Source organism: Dasypus novemcinctus, chromosome 8 (assembly GCF_030445035.2).
Source record: "Dasypus novemcinctus isolate mDasNov1 chromosome 8, mDasNov1.1.hap2, whole genome shotgun sequence".
Classification (NCBI taxonomy): Eukaryota; Metazoa; Chordata; class Mammalia; order Cingulata; family Dasypodidae; genus Dasypus; species Dasypus novemcinctus.
This window is the reverse complement of record NC_080680.1, coordinates 111,527,915-111,541,417: the sequence shown is the minus strand read 5'-3', so window position 1 is coordinate 111,541,417 and position 13,503 is coordinate 111,527,915. Positions and strand designations below refer to the sequence as shown.

The 13,503-nt window shown below is 50.6% G+C and overlaps 1 protein-coding gene across 8 annotated transcripts in view; it reads right to left on the bottom strand.

Moving 5' to 3' along the window:
• Positions 1-2,584: 2,584 nt before the first annotated feature.
• PTPN3 (protein tyrosine phosphatase non-receptor type 3) overlaps positions 2,585-13,503 on the bottom strand; it is a 144,472-nt gene continuing 133,553 nt past the window's right edge. For all 8 annotated transcript variants that reach the window (XM_023584102.2, XM_023584103.2, XM_071217077.1 and 5 more), the window contains 4 exons: positions 7,082-7,210; positions 6,698-6,843; positions 6,093-6,228; positions 2,585-3,947 (listed from right to left, as the gene is read on the bottom strand). In XM_023584102.2, coding sequence (XP_023439870.2) covers positions 3,870-3,947; positions 6,093-6,228; positions 6,698-6,843; positions 7,082-7,210 — 489 coding nt within the window. In that variant the 3' untranslated portion in view covers positions 2,585-3,869. The remainder of the gene's footprint in view (positions 3,948-6,092; positions 6,229-6,697; positions 6,844-7,081; positions 7,211-13,503) is intronic.

Sequence of the window (13,503 nt, the reverse complement as noted above, 5' to 3'; positions counted from 1 at the left end):
TTATAATGACCAAGTTGTTTTTCAGTCGTCACTGAAGGTCAGAATGAAAGATTCCAAGTTTACAGAAGAAATATTGCTGATCAATTAAAATCCTTTTCTGCACTCTGTGGCTTCACGCAAATCCTTTGGTTGCGCCAAACAGAACGTGACTTATGATGATGGCACGACAGCCCAGCCACCAGCCTCACACGTTTTTGATTCCCTGAGCGGAGGTCAGAGCCTTTGACATCTTCGCTGACACTGTTCCAGTTTAGGGCGTCAGACAGGAACCAGAGGTCAATCTGTCTCCGCATTCAGCAGCTCCCAGGTCGAGGGACAATCGCTCTGGGACAAGTCACTTAAATGGGACAAATACCTCTTTAGTAGCTACATGGCTTTGGTTTAGGCGTTAACTACAGTTCTCTGAAATATCAGACTCCCCAAATGTTAACTTTTTTTTAAACTTTATTTATCTCTCCCCTTCTCCCCCACCGCCCCCCCCAATTTGTCTGTTCTCTGTATCTATTTGCTGCATCTTCTTTTTTGTCCGCTTGTTGTCGTCAGCGGAATGGGAATCTGTGTTTCTTTTTGTTGCGTCACCTTGTTGTGTCAGCTCTCCATGTGTGCGGCGCCATTCTTGGGCAAGCTGCACTTTCTTTCGCGCTGGGCGGCTCTCCTTACAGGGCGCACTCCTTGTGCGTGGGACTCCCCTATGCGGGGACACCCCTGCGTGGCAGGGCACTCCTTGCGCACATCAGCACTTCACGTGGGCCAGCTCCACACGGGTCAAGGAGGCCCGGGGTTTGAACCGCGGACCTCCCATGTGGTAGATGGACAATCTAACCACTGGGCCAAGTCCGCTTCCCCCAAATGTTAACTTCTGAAATAAGCAAAGAGCTTGCCTAGTCCAGCCCCATCTTCCCCTTTCGAGGAAACTGAGGGCTGAGAGAGACACATCTTGCCTAAGTCCAGGTCAGGACCCAAGTCCTGCCTTGTGCAATTTCCTCGCATTGATGATGCCTCTTCATAGTTTCTGGAAGAGGAAGGGCCCTGCTGCTCGCCCTCAAATGTGAACTCCTGAGGAACACAAAAATGCCAACTGGCAACACAGCAGCAGTAGCTTCTACACTCATCTAAAGGCACAATCAAGTATAAATTGTATACTATCTCAGGAACTAAAGACCTGTATGAGTCTGTGATCTGGCTCTCACCTCCCAAACTGAGCTGAATCTTTTTCTCTGGAAAGTCGGAACACCAAGTGTAGGCTCTCCCTTCCTGATTAAACAGGTATGTTGACGTGTCTAGTTAGATCCTCCCAAGTGCAGAACAAGGGTGTCAGTGTCTCCCCTATTCACACTTAGCCAAATTTCCCAGCCGAAAGAATCCATCCTGACTGATGCAGTTCTTTACTTGAAACTAAACAAGCCTTCTTGAGTATAACTGCTTAAGTGTATAAGGGGTGAATGGAATCTGAGCTATAGAATTTAATTGGTTATATCTACAGTATTCGCCTGCATATCTGCCCCTTCAGATAATCCCCTTGTCTTGTTCGTCCCCATTAGTTCATGGAGTTTGTTTCAGGCAGTATCTGCTGGGGCTGAACCACTGGCTGGCACAGAGGCAGGGAAAGGCTGGTGGCAAGCTTTGGTAGCTTTCGACAAATTCATGGAACAATTATGGCAGCAATTCTGCAACCATACTGGACAAATTTAATTTGTTTAAAAGAATCACACACACAAATCTTCAAACACATTTAGACCCCTCGGGCTTTTTGCACACAGGGTGACAAGGCCTTTTCATCAAATGGTAATGATTTGCTAAATATCCTGATGGCATTTAAATTTATGCCACTGCTCCTTCCTTCCCCTTCTTGGTGCTTTGCTGACAGAATTTTTTTGAGACCAGATTGAACAAAAATACTGGTATAGAATTCCCTTTTTGTTCTTGCTTTCTCTAGAAGAAAAGCACTTTTCTCCTATAAAAAGCCATATTTTGGGATTAGTTACTAATAAGTTAACTACCCCATCCATAACAGTTATCAGTTACATTTTAGCTGATGAAAATTTGCATTAGTAACATGATCCTTCTCAATCCTCACTATCAACCTAAAGTCAGAAGTGTTATTTCTCCCATTTTACAGATGAGGAAATAGAGGTAGAGCTCTTATGGGATGAGGCCTATGGCTACCCGGCATCAATGGAGATCAGGAACCAAATTTCCTTCCCGCTTGGCCTCAAACCATCTGCTTACCTGGCACTATGCAAGGAAACTGCCTTCGGTGTTTTCTTGTTTCACAATATGAGGCTATGGCACCTTCCTCCTATCCCTCCCACTTAGCAGTAAAGACTGGTGGGGAAAAGATGGGAAGTATCCAAGTAAATATGCTAGGTCTGCAGAGAAAAACTTTTACAAACCTGCCCCCATTGTACAGGTCTTTATCCATCTTGCAATCAGGAAATGAATCAATTGTCCTGAGTTTGCTCTATCAAAATGGCTTCACTCACATGCACCATATTATGAATGTATTTTTTCCTAATAAATGCCATTCAGAGGCTTGCTCAGTTTCCTCTTCTGAACATGTAAAAAGCTATGTAAAAAAACCACATTAACATTTTTTATGTAATTTATTTCCCTTAAATAATAGCTGGCTACAATCCTGACACAAATTTAAAAAAAAAATTAACATGGTATTAACAAAGGCAGAATTCTTCAGGACAATCAAAATCATGATGGACTTAGAATAAATTAACATCAAATTGTGTTTATACTCAGATAGTCTGATCCTCTCCTTTGAAATGAAATGGAGACCATCGTGACGCAGGGTGAATGCACACATTTGTTCTTCTGCACAGAGAGTCATTCTTTACATGAACTTGACTGTAATTTGAATCAAGTCAGGAATCCTGAGAAACACTCAGCCATGGGCACACACACACATACACGCGCCGGCAGACAACCCTCCAGAAAACTGGGCTCCCCACGGTTCATCGCCTAGACGGTCATTCTTCGAAGAGCCAACGATTCTGAGTATTTAGATGACGTCATCCCATTCCCCCTCACGCAAATCATAAGGTTTCAAGTGTAATAGCTTCAAGTAGCAGCAATACATGTAGTAGATTCAGTAGTAAATGATTCCAGTCCTGGATTCCGAGGGTACAGTAAGAACTGAGCAGAGCCGAGGGACACCTGCTTCTAAAACTAACACGTGAGGAAAACAAGACCCCGAGAGTCCTAGTTCTCGGAGTCGAAACTGAAAACCAAGCAGGACGGGTCGGGAACGCAGGGAGAAAGCAGAGAGTTTGGACTTGATTCTCCGGAACACGAATACGGGAAGTAGCAGGAAGATGGGAAGAAGGGGAGGGCACAGGGCCTGAAATCCCTGCCCCTGAAGTCTAGTACATTCATCTGGGTTTCCTTAGCATCCATCGCTGAACTCCAATTGTTTCCAGCTCTGCCCGGAAGCACAGAAAGCTCAGCCCTTAGCTTGCCCATACCCTCTACACACAGACACACACACACACACACTCCAAGCAACCCTAAGCGACCACGCCTTCGTGTTTCAGGGGGGTGCCCGAGCATGGCTTCAGGAGCCTGGGGACGTCTAGGAGGAAGGCATCAGCACGGGCCCCGAAGTGAGATTCCTTTTGCTTATTTCTCTCCGTAGGAAAAAAATGGGTCTCAACGAAGCTATACATGACTGCATGCGTTATCTACATGGTTCCTATGTACACGATACCTTTCCTAGAGAAATTTAAAGTGCCTGGTTTCAAATGCGCCCATTCCTTTCCCACAGCCCACACAGGTCCCTCTTGCTGGGTCCAGAGAGAAGGCCTGTCAGTCCTTCAGGAGGGTGCCCTTGGGAAAGAGGAATGAACGTGTTCACAGTCGTCTTAACTGGGATCCAGCATTGGGACTAAGCCTTCTTCATAAACACGAAGAATCGCTTCGCACACGAACTTGTACTGGCTCTGGAAAAGAGAAGAAGGCTGTCAAGGCGGGCCCAGCGCCCTCCGCGCCGCACTGGACCGCGGCGCCATTCATGAACGCTCCCCGAGCTCCGTCTCTGGGCCAGGCCAGGGAAACAGAGGAGAAGATGCACCTGCGAGTCAACAGTTCCTACAGGACGCGCACGCGTGTGTGTGTGTGTGGATGCCCGGGAGGCGGGGGCAGCGCGTCTTTGAAGCTCGGTGGAGGGAGGGGAGGACGCACAGGTGGCCGCAGGCGGGAAGGGTGGCGCAAGCAGCAGCGCGGTGCCAGCTGGGCCGGCCCAGAGCAGAGGCTGTGACGGTGGGCCAGAATCCAGTCGTGGGGGGCCCTGAGCTGGGGCCCAGAGTCTGGATTTTGTCTTCCAAAGGAGAGCCTCTAAAAGCCGCTACGCCGGTCAGGCTATTTATCTCGACAAACACTCAAGAAATTTATTTTATGAAGTGAAGCATCAGACAGAGCTTCACCAGCTAGGAAAATCTACCCACCAAGATGATGTGTTTTTTTTCCTTTGTAACCAGCAGCAAGGTTTTCCATTTCCACAAAACAGGGCAGAGAATAGCCTTAATGAGTTTTTTTTTTTCTTTCCTCTTAACGTTATTTTCTGGGGATGAACTAATATAAAATTACAAGAGCTCATAATCTATTAGAGAAATCTTACATAGCTGGTGGCTGGGGAACAGCTCCCGCTTTCTTTGCTGAACCCTTCTCATTCATCCTGGGGGTTTCTACCTCCTCCGGGAAGCCTTCCTGGACCTCTCAGCATCTTTAGATACCCTTCCTCTGAGTTCTCAGAGCCCACTGAACTCCCCCTCCCGCCAGGACTGATAATCCAGTTCCCCTCCTGCTTGCTGCAATTCTCTGTTGAACGAATAAATGTGGGATGGCCCCTCTTACGAGTTAAATGGTGTCCACCCAAAAGATAGATCAAAATCCTAACCCCGAGTCCTGAGCATGTGACCTTGTTTGGAAATTGGGTCATTACCTATGGAATGAGTTAAATTAAAGTAAGGCCATCCTAGATTGGGGGAGGGGTGTCCTTATCCCCTACGACTGGAGTCCTTATAAAGGGAGACGAGACTGAGGTGCTGCAGCTGAAGAAGCGCCAAGGATGTCCCGCAAATGCTGGCAGCTAGGAAGAGGCAAGGAAGGACTGACTCTTCCCCACAGGTTTCAGAGGGAGCGTGCTCTGCCCAGACCTTGACTTTGGACTCTCAGCCTCCAGAGCTATGAGACTAACAGGCCGTTGTTTTAAGTTTTAATACCACTTTGTCGTATTGTGTTACAGCAGCCAGGGAAACTAAGTCTCCACTTTGCAGGTGGGGAAACTGAGGCCTGCAGGGAGGTTAAGAGATGATCAAAAGTTGTCCAGGGGAAGCGGTGGTGGCTCAATCAGTTGGGCTCCCGTCTACCACACAGGAGGCCCTGGGTTCGTGTCCCAGGGCCTCCTTGTGAAGGCAGGCTGGCCCGCGCCCACGGAGAGCCGACGGCCTGTGCCCCATGAAGAGTTGGGGCAGCAAGATGATGCAACAAAGGGAGACAAGCAGACACAGAAGAACGCGCAGTGAATGGACACAGAGAACAGACAGCGAGCAAGCAGCAAGGGGGGGATAAACAAATAAAATAAGTTTAAAAAAAAAAAAAAGTTGTCCAGTATGTAGGGGGAGCCTGAATAACGCTCCTTCCACCCCACTCCACTGCCGGCTGGTAGTTCTAGGGGAAAGCCACTGGATTTCCACTCAAGGGCAGCTGCTGTACCAAGAGCCCAAGAGGAGAGAGGGCCCGTGTGAAACGTCCACTCAGCCAGAGTCCCCCAGGGTGTGATCCCTCGGGTGACCTGCTCACTTCTGGTGGGCAGATGACGGCTGGTGGCTCTGCAAGGCACGGCACCACCCCGGCTGCTTCCCGGCTGAGCAGGGGACAGGAGGAAACCACGAGGGCCGTGGGAGCGCAGGGCAGTGCCTGGCCGACAGGAGGGGCTGGGCTTTGGTGCCTTCTGGCCCCTGGCGAGCGCCTTGGACCCCCAAGCCTCCATCTTCTGCCCTCAAGCCCTCCCTCAAGCCTGGCCCAGGGTAGGCCCTCGGTAAGTGCCAGCCATCGCCCGCTTTGATCGCTGGATTTCCACTCACTGACGTCTGCACCATCATGGCGCGCTGGTCTCGCATTTTCCGGACAATATCCAGTGGGCAAACGGGCAGGTTTCTCTCGATTAAGCACATGGCTGTTTCCATGGTGACCAACACACCAGTCCGACCTATTCCAGCACTGCAGAGGGGAGAGAAGTGGGATTTGTCCCAGCAGCTTTCTGCATGGCCCAGAGGAATCCTGCCTGAAGCCTGCACTTCCTCAGGAAGAGCCTTCCTCCTCCGACCTTGGAGAATTCGCACACACACTCAGGGTGTGCCCTCGGGCTGCTGAAGGAGCCTGATCTATAGGTTCCCGGCTTAAAGGCCAATGAAACCCACACCCCCCCGCTTATCCCCACCTATGGTGAAGGCCATTGACTCAAAGGTACAGGTAAAGATCAGGAGGGAACTTTTCCTTTCGTTCTGGGCAACATTTGGAAATTTGTCATTTCATGAAAAATTCCAAATCTGAACTAGTAAAGAGACCAAGAAAACAGGGCTCTGTAAAAGCTCACGGCCTTACAAGGACTAGGGAGGGGGCGCTGCCCGTCAGCTTTCTCCTGGCCCCCGCCAGGGGATACAGGTTCAAAACCAGCCAACCACAGTACCTGCAATGAACTAAGACAGGTTCGCTGTCCCCTCTCAGGGACCTCATGTAGTTGACAAATTCCAAAAAGTCTGAGGAGTCGTCGGGAACGCCGTGGTCGGGCCAGGCGACGTACTGGAGATGCGTGACTGCGTGCTCCTCTCCTGTCTGGGCAGACGCAGGGTCCGCGGTGAGGCCACCTCGCCGCGTGGGTGGCGGACGCAGGACGGCCTCCCCGCTCACTCCCACCCGGGGATCTCTTCCCGTCGGCGCCCGCGGGACTCACCGTCGGGGCCACACGTGCGGGCTCTCTACCCGCGTCACTACTGAGCGTTCCCAAAGTACCGCCTCCCCCAGGGCCCCGCTGGGCCCTCCCCTCTGACCGTCGCCCGCGGGCCCCGCCCACCTCCATGTTGGTGACCAGCATCTCCCGGAACACGTAGGCGATGGTGCAGTCCTCCGAGCGGCACCGCACGTGAAAGCCGCCGTGCTCCGCCACGTCAGGGGGGTCGGGCCAGTACTGGTGACATTTGGTCTGCAAGGGAACGGCTGAGTGAGGCGGGGGCACTTTCCGGCCACAGCCGCCTCCCTGTGAGAGAGGGGTGTGGGCACAGCAGGAGCCAGCAGCGACCTCTCCCTCACGCCCAGGTCCTCCGGGGGTGGCGGGAGAAAGGAACCTCGGGTGAGGCCCCGGGCGAGCAGAGACCCTTCCTTCCTCTTCCCGAGAGCGTGGTGCGGGGCAGCCTGCCGGCGGCTCTCCCATCAGTCCTGGGCCAGAGCCCGGACGACCCCAAGAGATTTGCCTTCTCCCTCGCCAGGCTCGTAGGTGGGAGACCAGCGGGCGACCACAGTTACGGGGCTTTATGGACCCCAACCTCCCCCCACCCCAGTCGAGCACCCCATCGATTCGGTCCCTCTTCGCCATCTACCCCCTGCTCCCAGGGCAGGAGGCTGCAGGTCCCGTGGCGGGAGCACTCGTTTGGGTGTCGGCCGGCACTCCCGGGGAGGACTAGTTCTGTAAACATTGTTGTCATCAGACATTGAACAAGTCATGTGGCTTCGGCCCTCTCAGCCTCACGTTCTTCACCGGGAAGACTGGGACGGCGCCTGGTCACGGTTGGTGGTGGAGGTTGGGGGAGTGAGGGGCGGCGCTGGGCTCGCCCTGGGGTCGGGTCCATGTGGCCATCACTGCAGTCATTTCGACTGCATGAGAACAGTCGAGCAGAGATGCCACAAAAATCCAGAGGAATGAAATCCCCACACTGAGATCCACAGCCCTTCCCATGTGAGTGGCACTTCTAGGCCCTCACACGCTTTCACACATGGCTCCCTACGGGGCTGACCAGTGCTACCACTCCTCATTTAGCAGACGGGAAACCGGGGCTCAGGGGACCAGTGTGCCCGAGGCCACAGGGCTGCGGCACAGGGCAGCCCTCTTTCTTCGGCACGCCCAGTGTCCCTTGACACGGTGGTGGTTTCCCACAGACTCACACCTCCCACGGCCCTCCCTGGTAGCTTGCCCAAAAGCCATCTTAGCTCCTGGTTCTAAACTCTAAGCAAAATTCAGGGCCGAGCTGTCCACTGCATCATAGCTCCTTTTGTCTGTGAAATTCTGGCTCATTAAAAAAAAAAAAAAGTATTTCCAAGCCTATATATACACCAATTATGTAAACATTACATTACATGTGCTTACAGCTGCAGAAAGGGGGTATAATTTGTCTGGAAACAGCTTTTCTATTCTTATTTTCAAATGTCACAGTGGATATTTGAAGTCTGCTGCTGGGAAGTTGGGTTAAGATTTTACTTTTACTCCTGGACCATGGGTGCGTCAGCCAGCAGGCATCTCCCAACTTCATCTCGATGTGACAAGGGTTACTGTCTGCAGAACCCCAGGCAGAGGGCACCACCACCACCTCACCTGCCTGCCATCTCTAAAGAGGCATAAATCCCGGCCCTGCAGGCTTCCTACACCCTGCCCACACAATGACAGATGGGAGGAAGTTCTTGGCAGTGATTAGCCCACGTAAGGCAGTGCTACAAATAGCTGCATTCCCAGAGATTCCCCTTTCTCCACAATGAATACGACCTGAACTGGACTCCATCCTTAGCTCTGATCGAATTTAGTTTTTAGGCCTATTTGGATCTGAAAGCAGTTGGAGTTTAGTGGAAAGAGCAAGAATTTTATGGAGAATCTGTATTTAAATCCTGGTCGATAAGTTCTATTAACCAACTGTGTGACCTTGGGAAAGTTGCTTGATCTCTTTGAGGTTCCTTTGCCCATTAGTTCTACTGCTGCAAGAGGCGATGATGCTAAAGCCTAGTATCTTCTGAATACTCTGTGCTAAGCACTGAATGGTACTTTTTATGGACATCATTGTATTTTGACCCTGTGAGGTGGGTACTACTATTATCTCAGTTTTGCATATGAGTAAAGGGAAACTCAGAGAATGAATCAACTTGGGTCAGATCATGTAGATAGAAAGTAGGGCAGAGCTGAAATTTCACACCAGGGTTGCGAATTCTTAGGCAGGATGATATACTGTGAAATAACAAATAAACAGTTCTAAAGAAGGGCAGTGAGGATGAAACAGGCAATGCATGAAGAAGGTCCAACTCTCCAGGAAGGAATCACCAGAGCCCAAGGAGATGCGTGAAAGTGCCAGGCTAGGAACGGGCTGCTGCAAACCCAGCTCACCGGGATGGCTCCGATGTGATCAGGCCTGGATTTTCTCTCCTTCCAGTTCTAAGTGTGACTTTGGGTGAGAAGAGGGTTCAGGGAGGAAGAGGTGGCCATAAAAGATGGCTTCCGAAAACATCTGGTTTTCTGGATGACAAGGTACCTGCTGAAGGTTGGGTTCATGGTACAGGAAGAACATTATCTCAGGAAGACAACACAAAATCAGGCTTGGTGGGAGAGTCATGCTCAAATTAAGTAGCCTTTATGGGGAAATGTTTGTTTTCTTGTTCATTTAGTCAGTTGACAAATATTGCTGGGAAAGAGATGAATGAGACATGGTTGGGCATTGCCCTCAGGTATCTCATATCCAGTAGAGGGACGTGTGTGAAAAGTAGAGATGGAGGCAAGGCAGGGACGGAGGTCCTCCAGAGGTGAACTAGACATCTAGGACAAAGGGGCCTGAGAACTTGGGTGTCCACCAGGTGTGTGAGGCAAAGACCAATGCTTCAGGAGAGCAGGAGATGTACAAGGTAAAGAGGTACGGGAGTCCCTGGTGCACCAAGAGAACAACTTAGAGTTCATTGTGATTGGATAAAAAGTAGAATCCAGGCTGGCAGGTGGGTGTGCACATGTGTACATGTGTGTCTGTATGTGTGGCTTTTCTGAGTGCCTGGGGAGCCACCAAAGAGTTTTGAGTAGAAAAGTGACAGTTATGGAAAGGCCAAGCTGGAAGCTGTGCTAATGGACTAGACCGGGGGGGACTTTGGGCCAGGAGAACCCTAAGGAAGCGGCTGCTGATTCGGGGCGAGAAAAGGCTCTGCGAGAAGGCAGGGGCCCTGGGGACAGAGAGGAAGAGACAGAGTAGAAAGCTGCAGAAGGTAGTCTACAGGGCAGTCAGTGGTGAGTGGATGTGGGAGGTGGAGATAAGGCAGGGGAAAAGGCTGGTTCCAGATTTTTGGCTTGGGAGACTGGACAGATGTACGCCATGGGCCAAAATAATAAGCACAAGAGGATGTGCAAGTTTGTGTCAGTATGTGTGTGTGTGTGTGTGTGTGTGCGGTTGGTGACCTCAGCTTTGGGCACCCTATATGGAGGCCACTTGGGTAAATGTGTCAACAAATGAGCACGTGGGTTTGGGGTTCAGGCACGGAAGGAGCCAGTGCCCAGATGTTTGCTCAACCACTCATGAGGGAGGACCAGGACTCGTTGGAAGTTAAGCTCCCTGGGGAGGAGTGCCATCACCCATGAACGCATCTCACCAAGGCCGCTGTGTGATACACAGAGCAAGAGGAAGAGCATGTATAGGGCTTTGCGCTGCCCCAAACCTCCTCCTGTTGCCTCACTTGATGCCGTGACAACCTGGCGATGCCCTAACGGGCACAGAGCGGTCGATGCTTTTACCTCAGGCCTAGTGAGACATGGCAGGATGGGATGCAGAGTTGCTGCCCTACTATGTGACAGGCTTTGTGTCCAGGGTCATTCCCAACCCTCAAACAGGTCCAAGAGAGAGGCATTGTCACTGCCTTCCGATTCAGAAGCCAGCGCCCCTGAGGACGGGCAGACCACGAAGGAAAGGCATCCGAAAGGGGTAGAGGCAAAAATGCTTTCTTCCCTCAAAAGAAACATCGCTGCTGGGAGGCGAGGGAGACCGAGGTTTTCAACTGAAAAGACAGACAGTCGACCCTCAGTATTCACAGAACCTGCTTGTCTGACTTCACCTTCTTGCTAAAATGTATTCGTAACCCCCAGATCAACACTTGGGGTGGTTTCACGATCATTTGAGGACATGGGCAGAGTGGTGAAAAATTTTGAGCTGCCTGCCACACACATCCCCCACCGAGGCCGAGCAAGGTGATGCTCTGCCTTCTCGTTTTGGCTCTCACAATGCAAACGATGTGTCCTTTCTGCAATATATTTAGTGCCATGTTTTTCGCATTGTTGTGCCTTTTGTTGGTGATTTTGCTGTTTAAATTGGCCCCCAGGTAGAGCACTGACGTACTCTCTAGAATTCCTGAGCAAGAGAGGGCTTCGATGCGATGTACAGGAAAAATCCACGTGCTCGATAAGCTTTGTTTAGGCATGAGTCATAGCATGTTGGCTGTGAGTTCAATGTTAAGGAATCAATAATATATATTAAGGGAAGTGCCTTTCAACAGAAACACACATAAAACAAGGTTATACATTGATCGGTTGATGAAAACATTGTGTATTTCCCGTAGGATCGATGATTCAGTATTTGCTAATTACAGAACACAACGACCACGATCGCAAGAACCGCCTGTATTTCCATAACCCACGCGCAGACCGTCTCCCTCCGCTCAACCGTGAAGTGGGAGAGAACAAACAAGGCTTGTTGAGCATTTTCAGGGCAAAACTGCTCACGTGGACTCCCTCCTAATCTGGGTGCGTGGGTGGGTGGGGCCAGGAAGAGATAGGGACCTTCCAACAAAGGGCCCGGGTCACCTGAGCGTTTGTAACAGAAGAGGGAGGAAACACAAACCCTGGATTTTAGAACAGGTTTCTAACTAAGGGCCAACGAGAGAGGCAGGTTCCCGGGTCGGGACTGGAGGAAAGGCTCTCTCCCGGGAGATGGCACCTCAACACAGGAGCCATGGGATCGGCCCCCGTGGGTTCACAAAGGAAGGAAGGGCTGGGAAACAAAGAAACCCACGGGGTCACGCGGAGACCTCAGAGGAGCCCAGGTTCAGAGTGGACACCAACAGAAGAGAGGAGAGGGGTGCGCGCAAGGACAGCACAGGCGGGGCAGGGCCTGTGAGGGCAGCCAGGGGAGGCCGAGGCCTCTCGGAGCACAGAAAGGGCCTCTTTTGCTGAGCTGGAAAGAGCAGAGCAAGGGAGAGGGGGCTGCGCTAGCTGCTGAAAGATGATAAACCATTCCTGCTGGGGCTCCCCTTTCCCTGGGAAGAAGGCTCTTCCAGCTGCAAAGGGTAGAGCAAACTTTGGGAAGGAGACAGAGAAGCCCAAACTAGGCAGGAGCATGGCACCGGACTACCCTGAACGGATTCGGGCTTGGGCGTTCGGGATTCACACCCTGAGCTAAAAGGCCTTAGGAGATGGGGGAGGGCAACCTCCCTGAATCGGTCCTGAGAGCCCCTGGAGCACTGAGGCACCTGGGAAGCAGGTGCGCAAGGGACCAGAGGCAGATAAATACAGAAGGATCATGAAATAGGGAAAGTGTATTTCAAATAGATTTTGGAAATGACGGGGCAGTAAGCCTGATCTCTGTCAGCTATAAAATACCAGAATGGCCTGGACTGGGGGCCAGGGGCGGTACACTAGGAGGGGAAGAGACCTTCAGGAGACAACAAGGAACCACCTGGTGGGAAAGTGGTATTTTTCCTTCGATATTTCTGATGGCGCCACAGAGAGAGCCTTAACTGGGGACTGGTGCAGTTTTACCACCACCTCCCTAGTACTTTTCTGCTCCGTTTTCTAACAGGGAGAGAGAAAGCCAGCCTCAGTGTCAGAGTCTGGAAGTCAAGAGTATTTGCCTGGAATTTAATAACATTGCTTTGTAGTCTTTTATTTATGGCAAGCAATATTGGACTTGCACTTAAGAAATACTTTTTAAAGGAAATTCATTAGGAGGAAAAAAGGTGAGTCAATTCAAAGAAAAATCATAAAGTAACAGTGCAGTGAAATAAATATAGTAAAAGACCTGGCAATAATTGCTAAAGTGGTACCCAAATTACTATTAATATTGTTGCCATTCCTACCAGAAACTTTTATATAGTGTTTTTGTGTGCTTTCATAAGCGTATGAAACAGGAACTATTATTCCATTTTACAAAGAGGTTTTACTGTTTGCTTAAGTCACACATGAAGGAAGCGACAGAGCCAGGACTTGAACTCAGGAAGCTGGCCCTGGTGTCTGCATGCTTAGCCACTAGACCACAGAACGCAATGTCTGGAAGTCCTTAGAAAACAAGAGAGGACGGTACTGTGAGTCCACAGGGGTTCCCGATGTTCAAACAGAGTCCAACTGACTTCTTATTAAACACAAAATAAAAAAACCAACCAACCATAAAGTATAAACAAAAACAAAATTCCTAGATCAGGTGACCACAGACATGGCACGGTATGATTTCAGCAAAGCCTGTGACAAGCTCTCTCGTGGTAACTGGGTAGACAAGA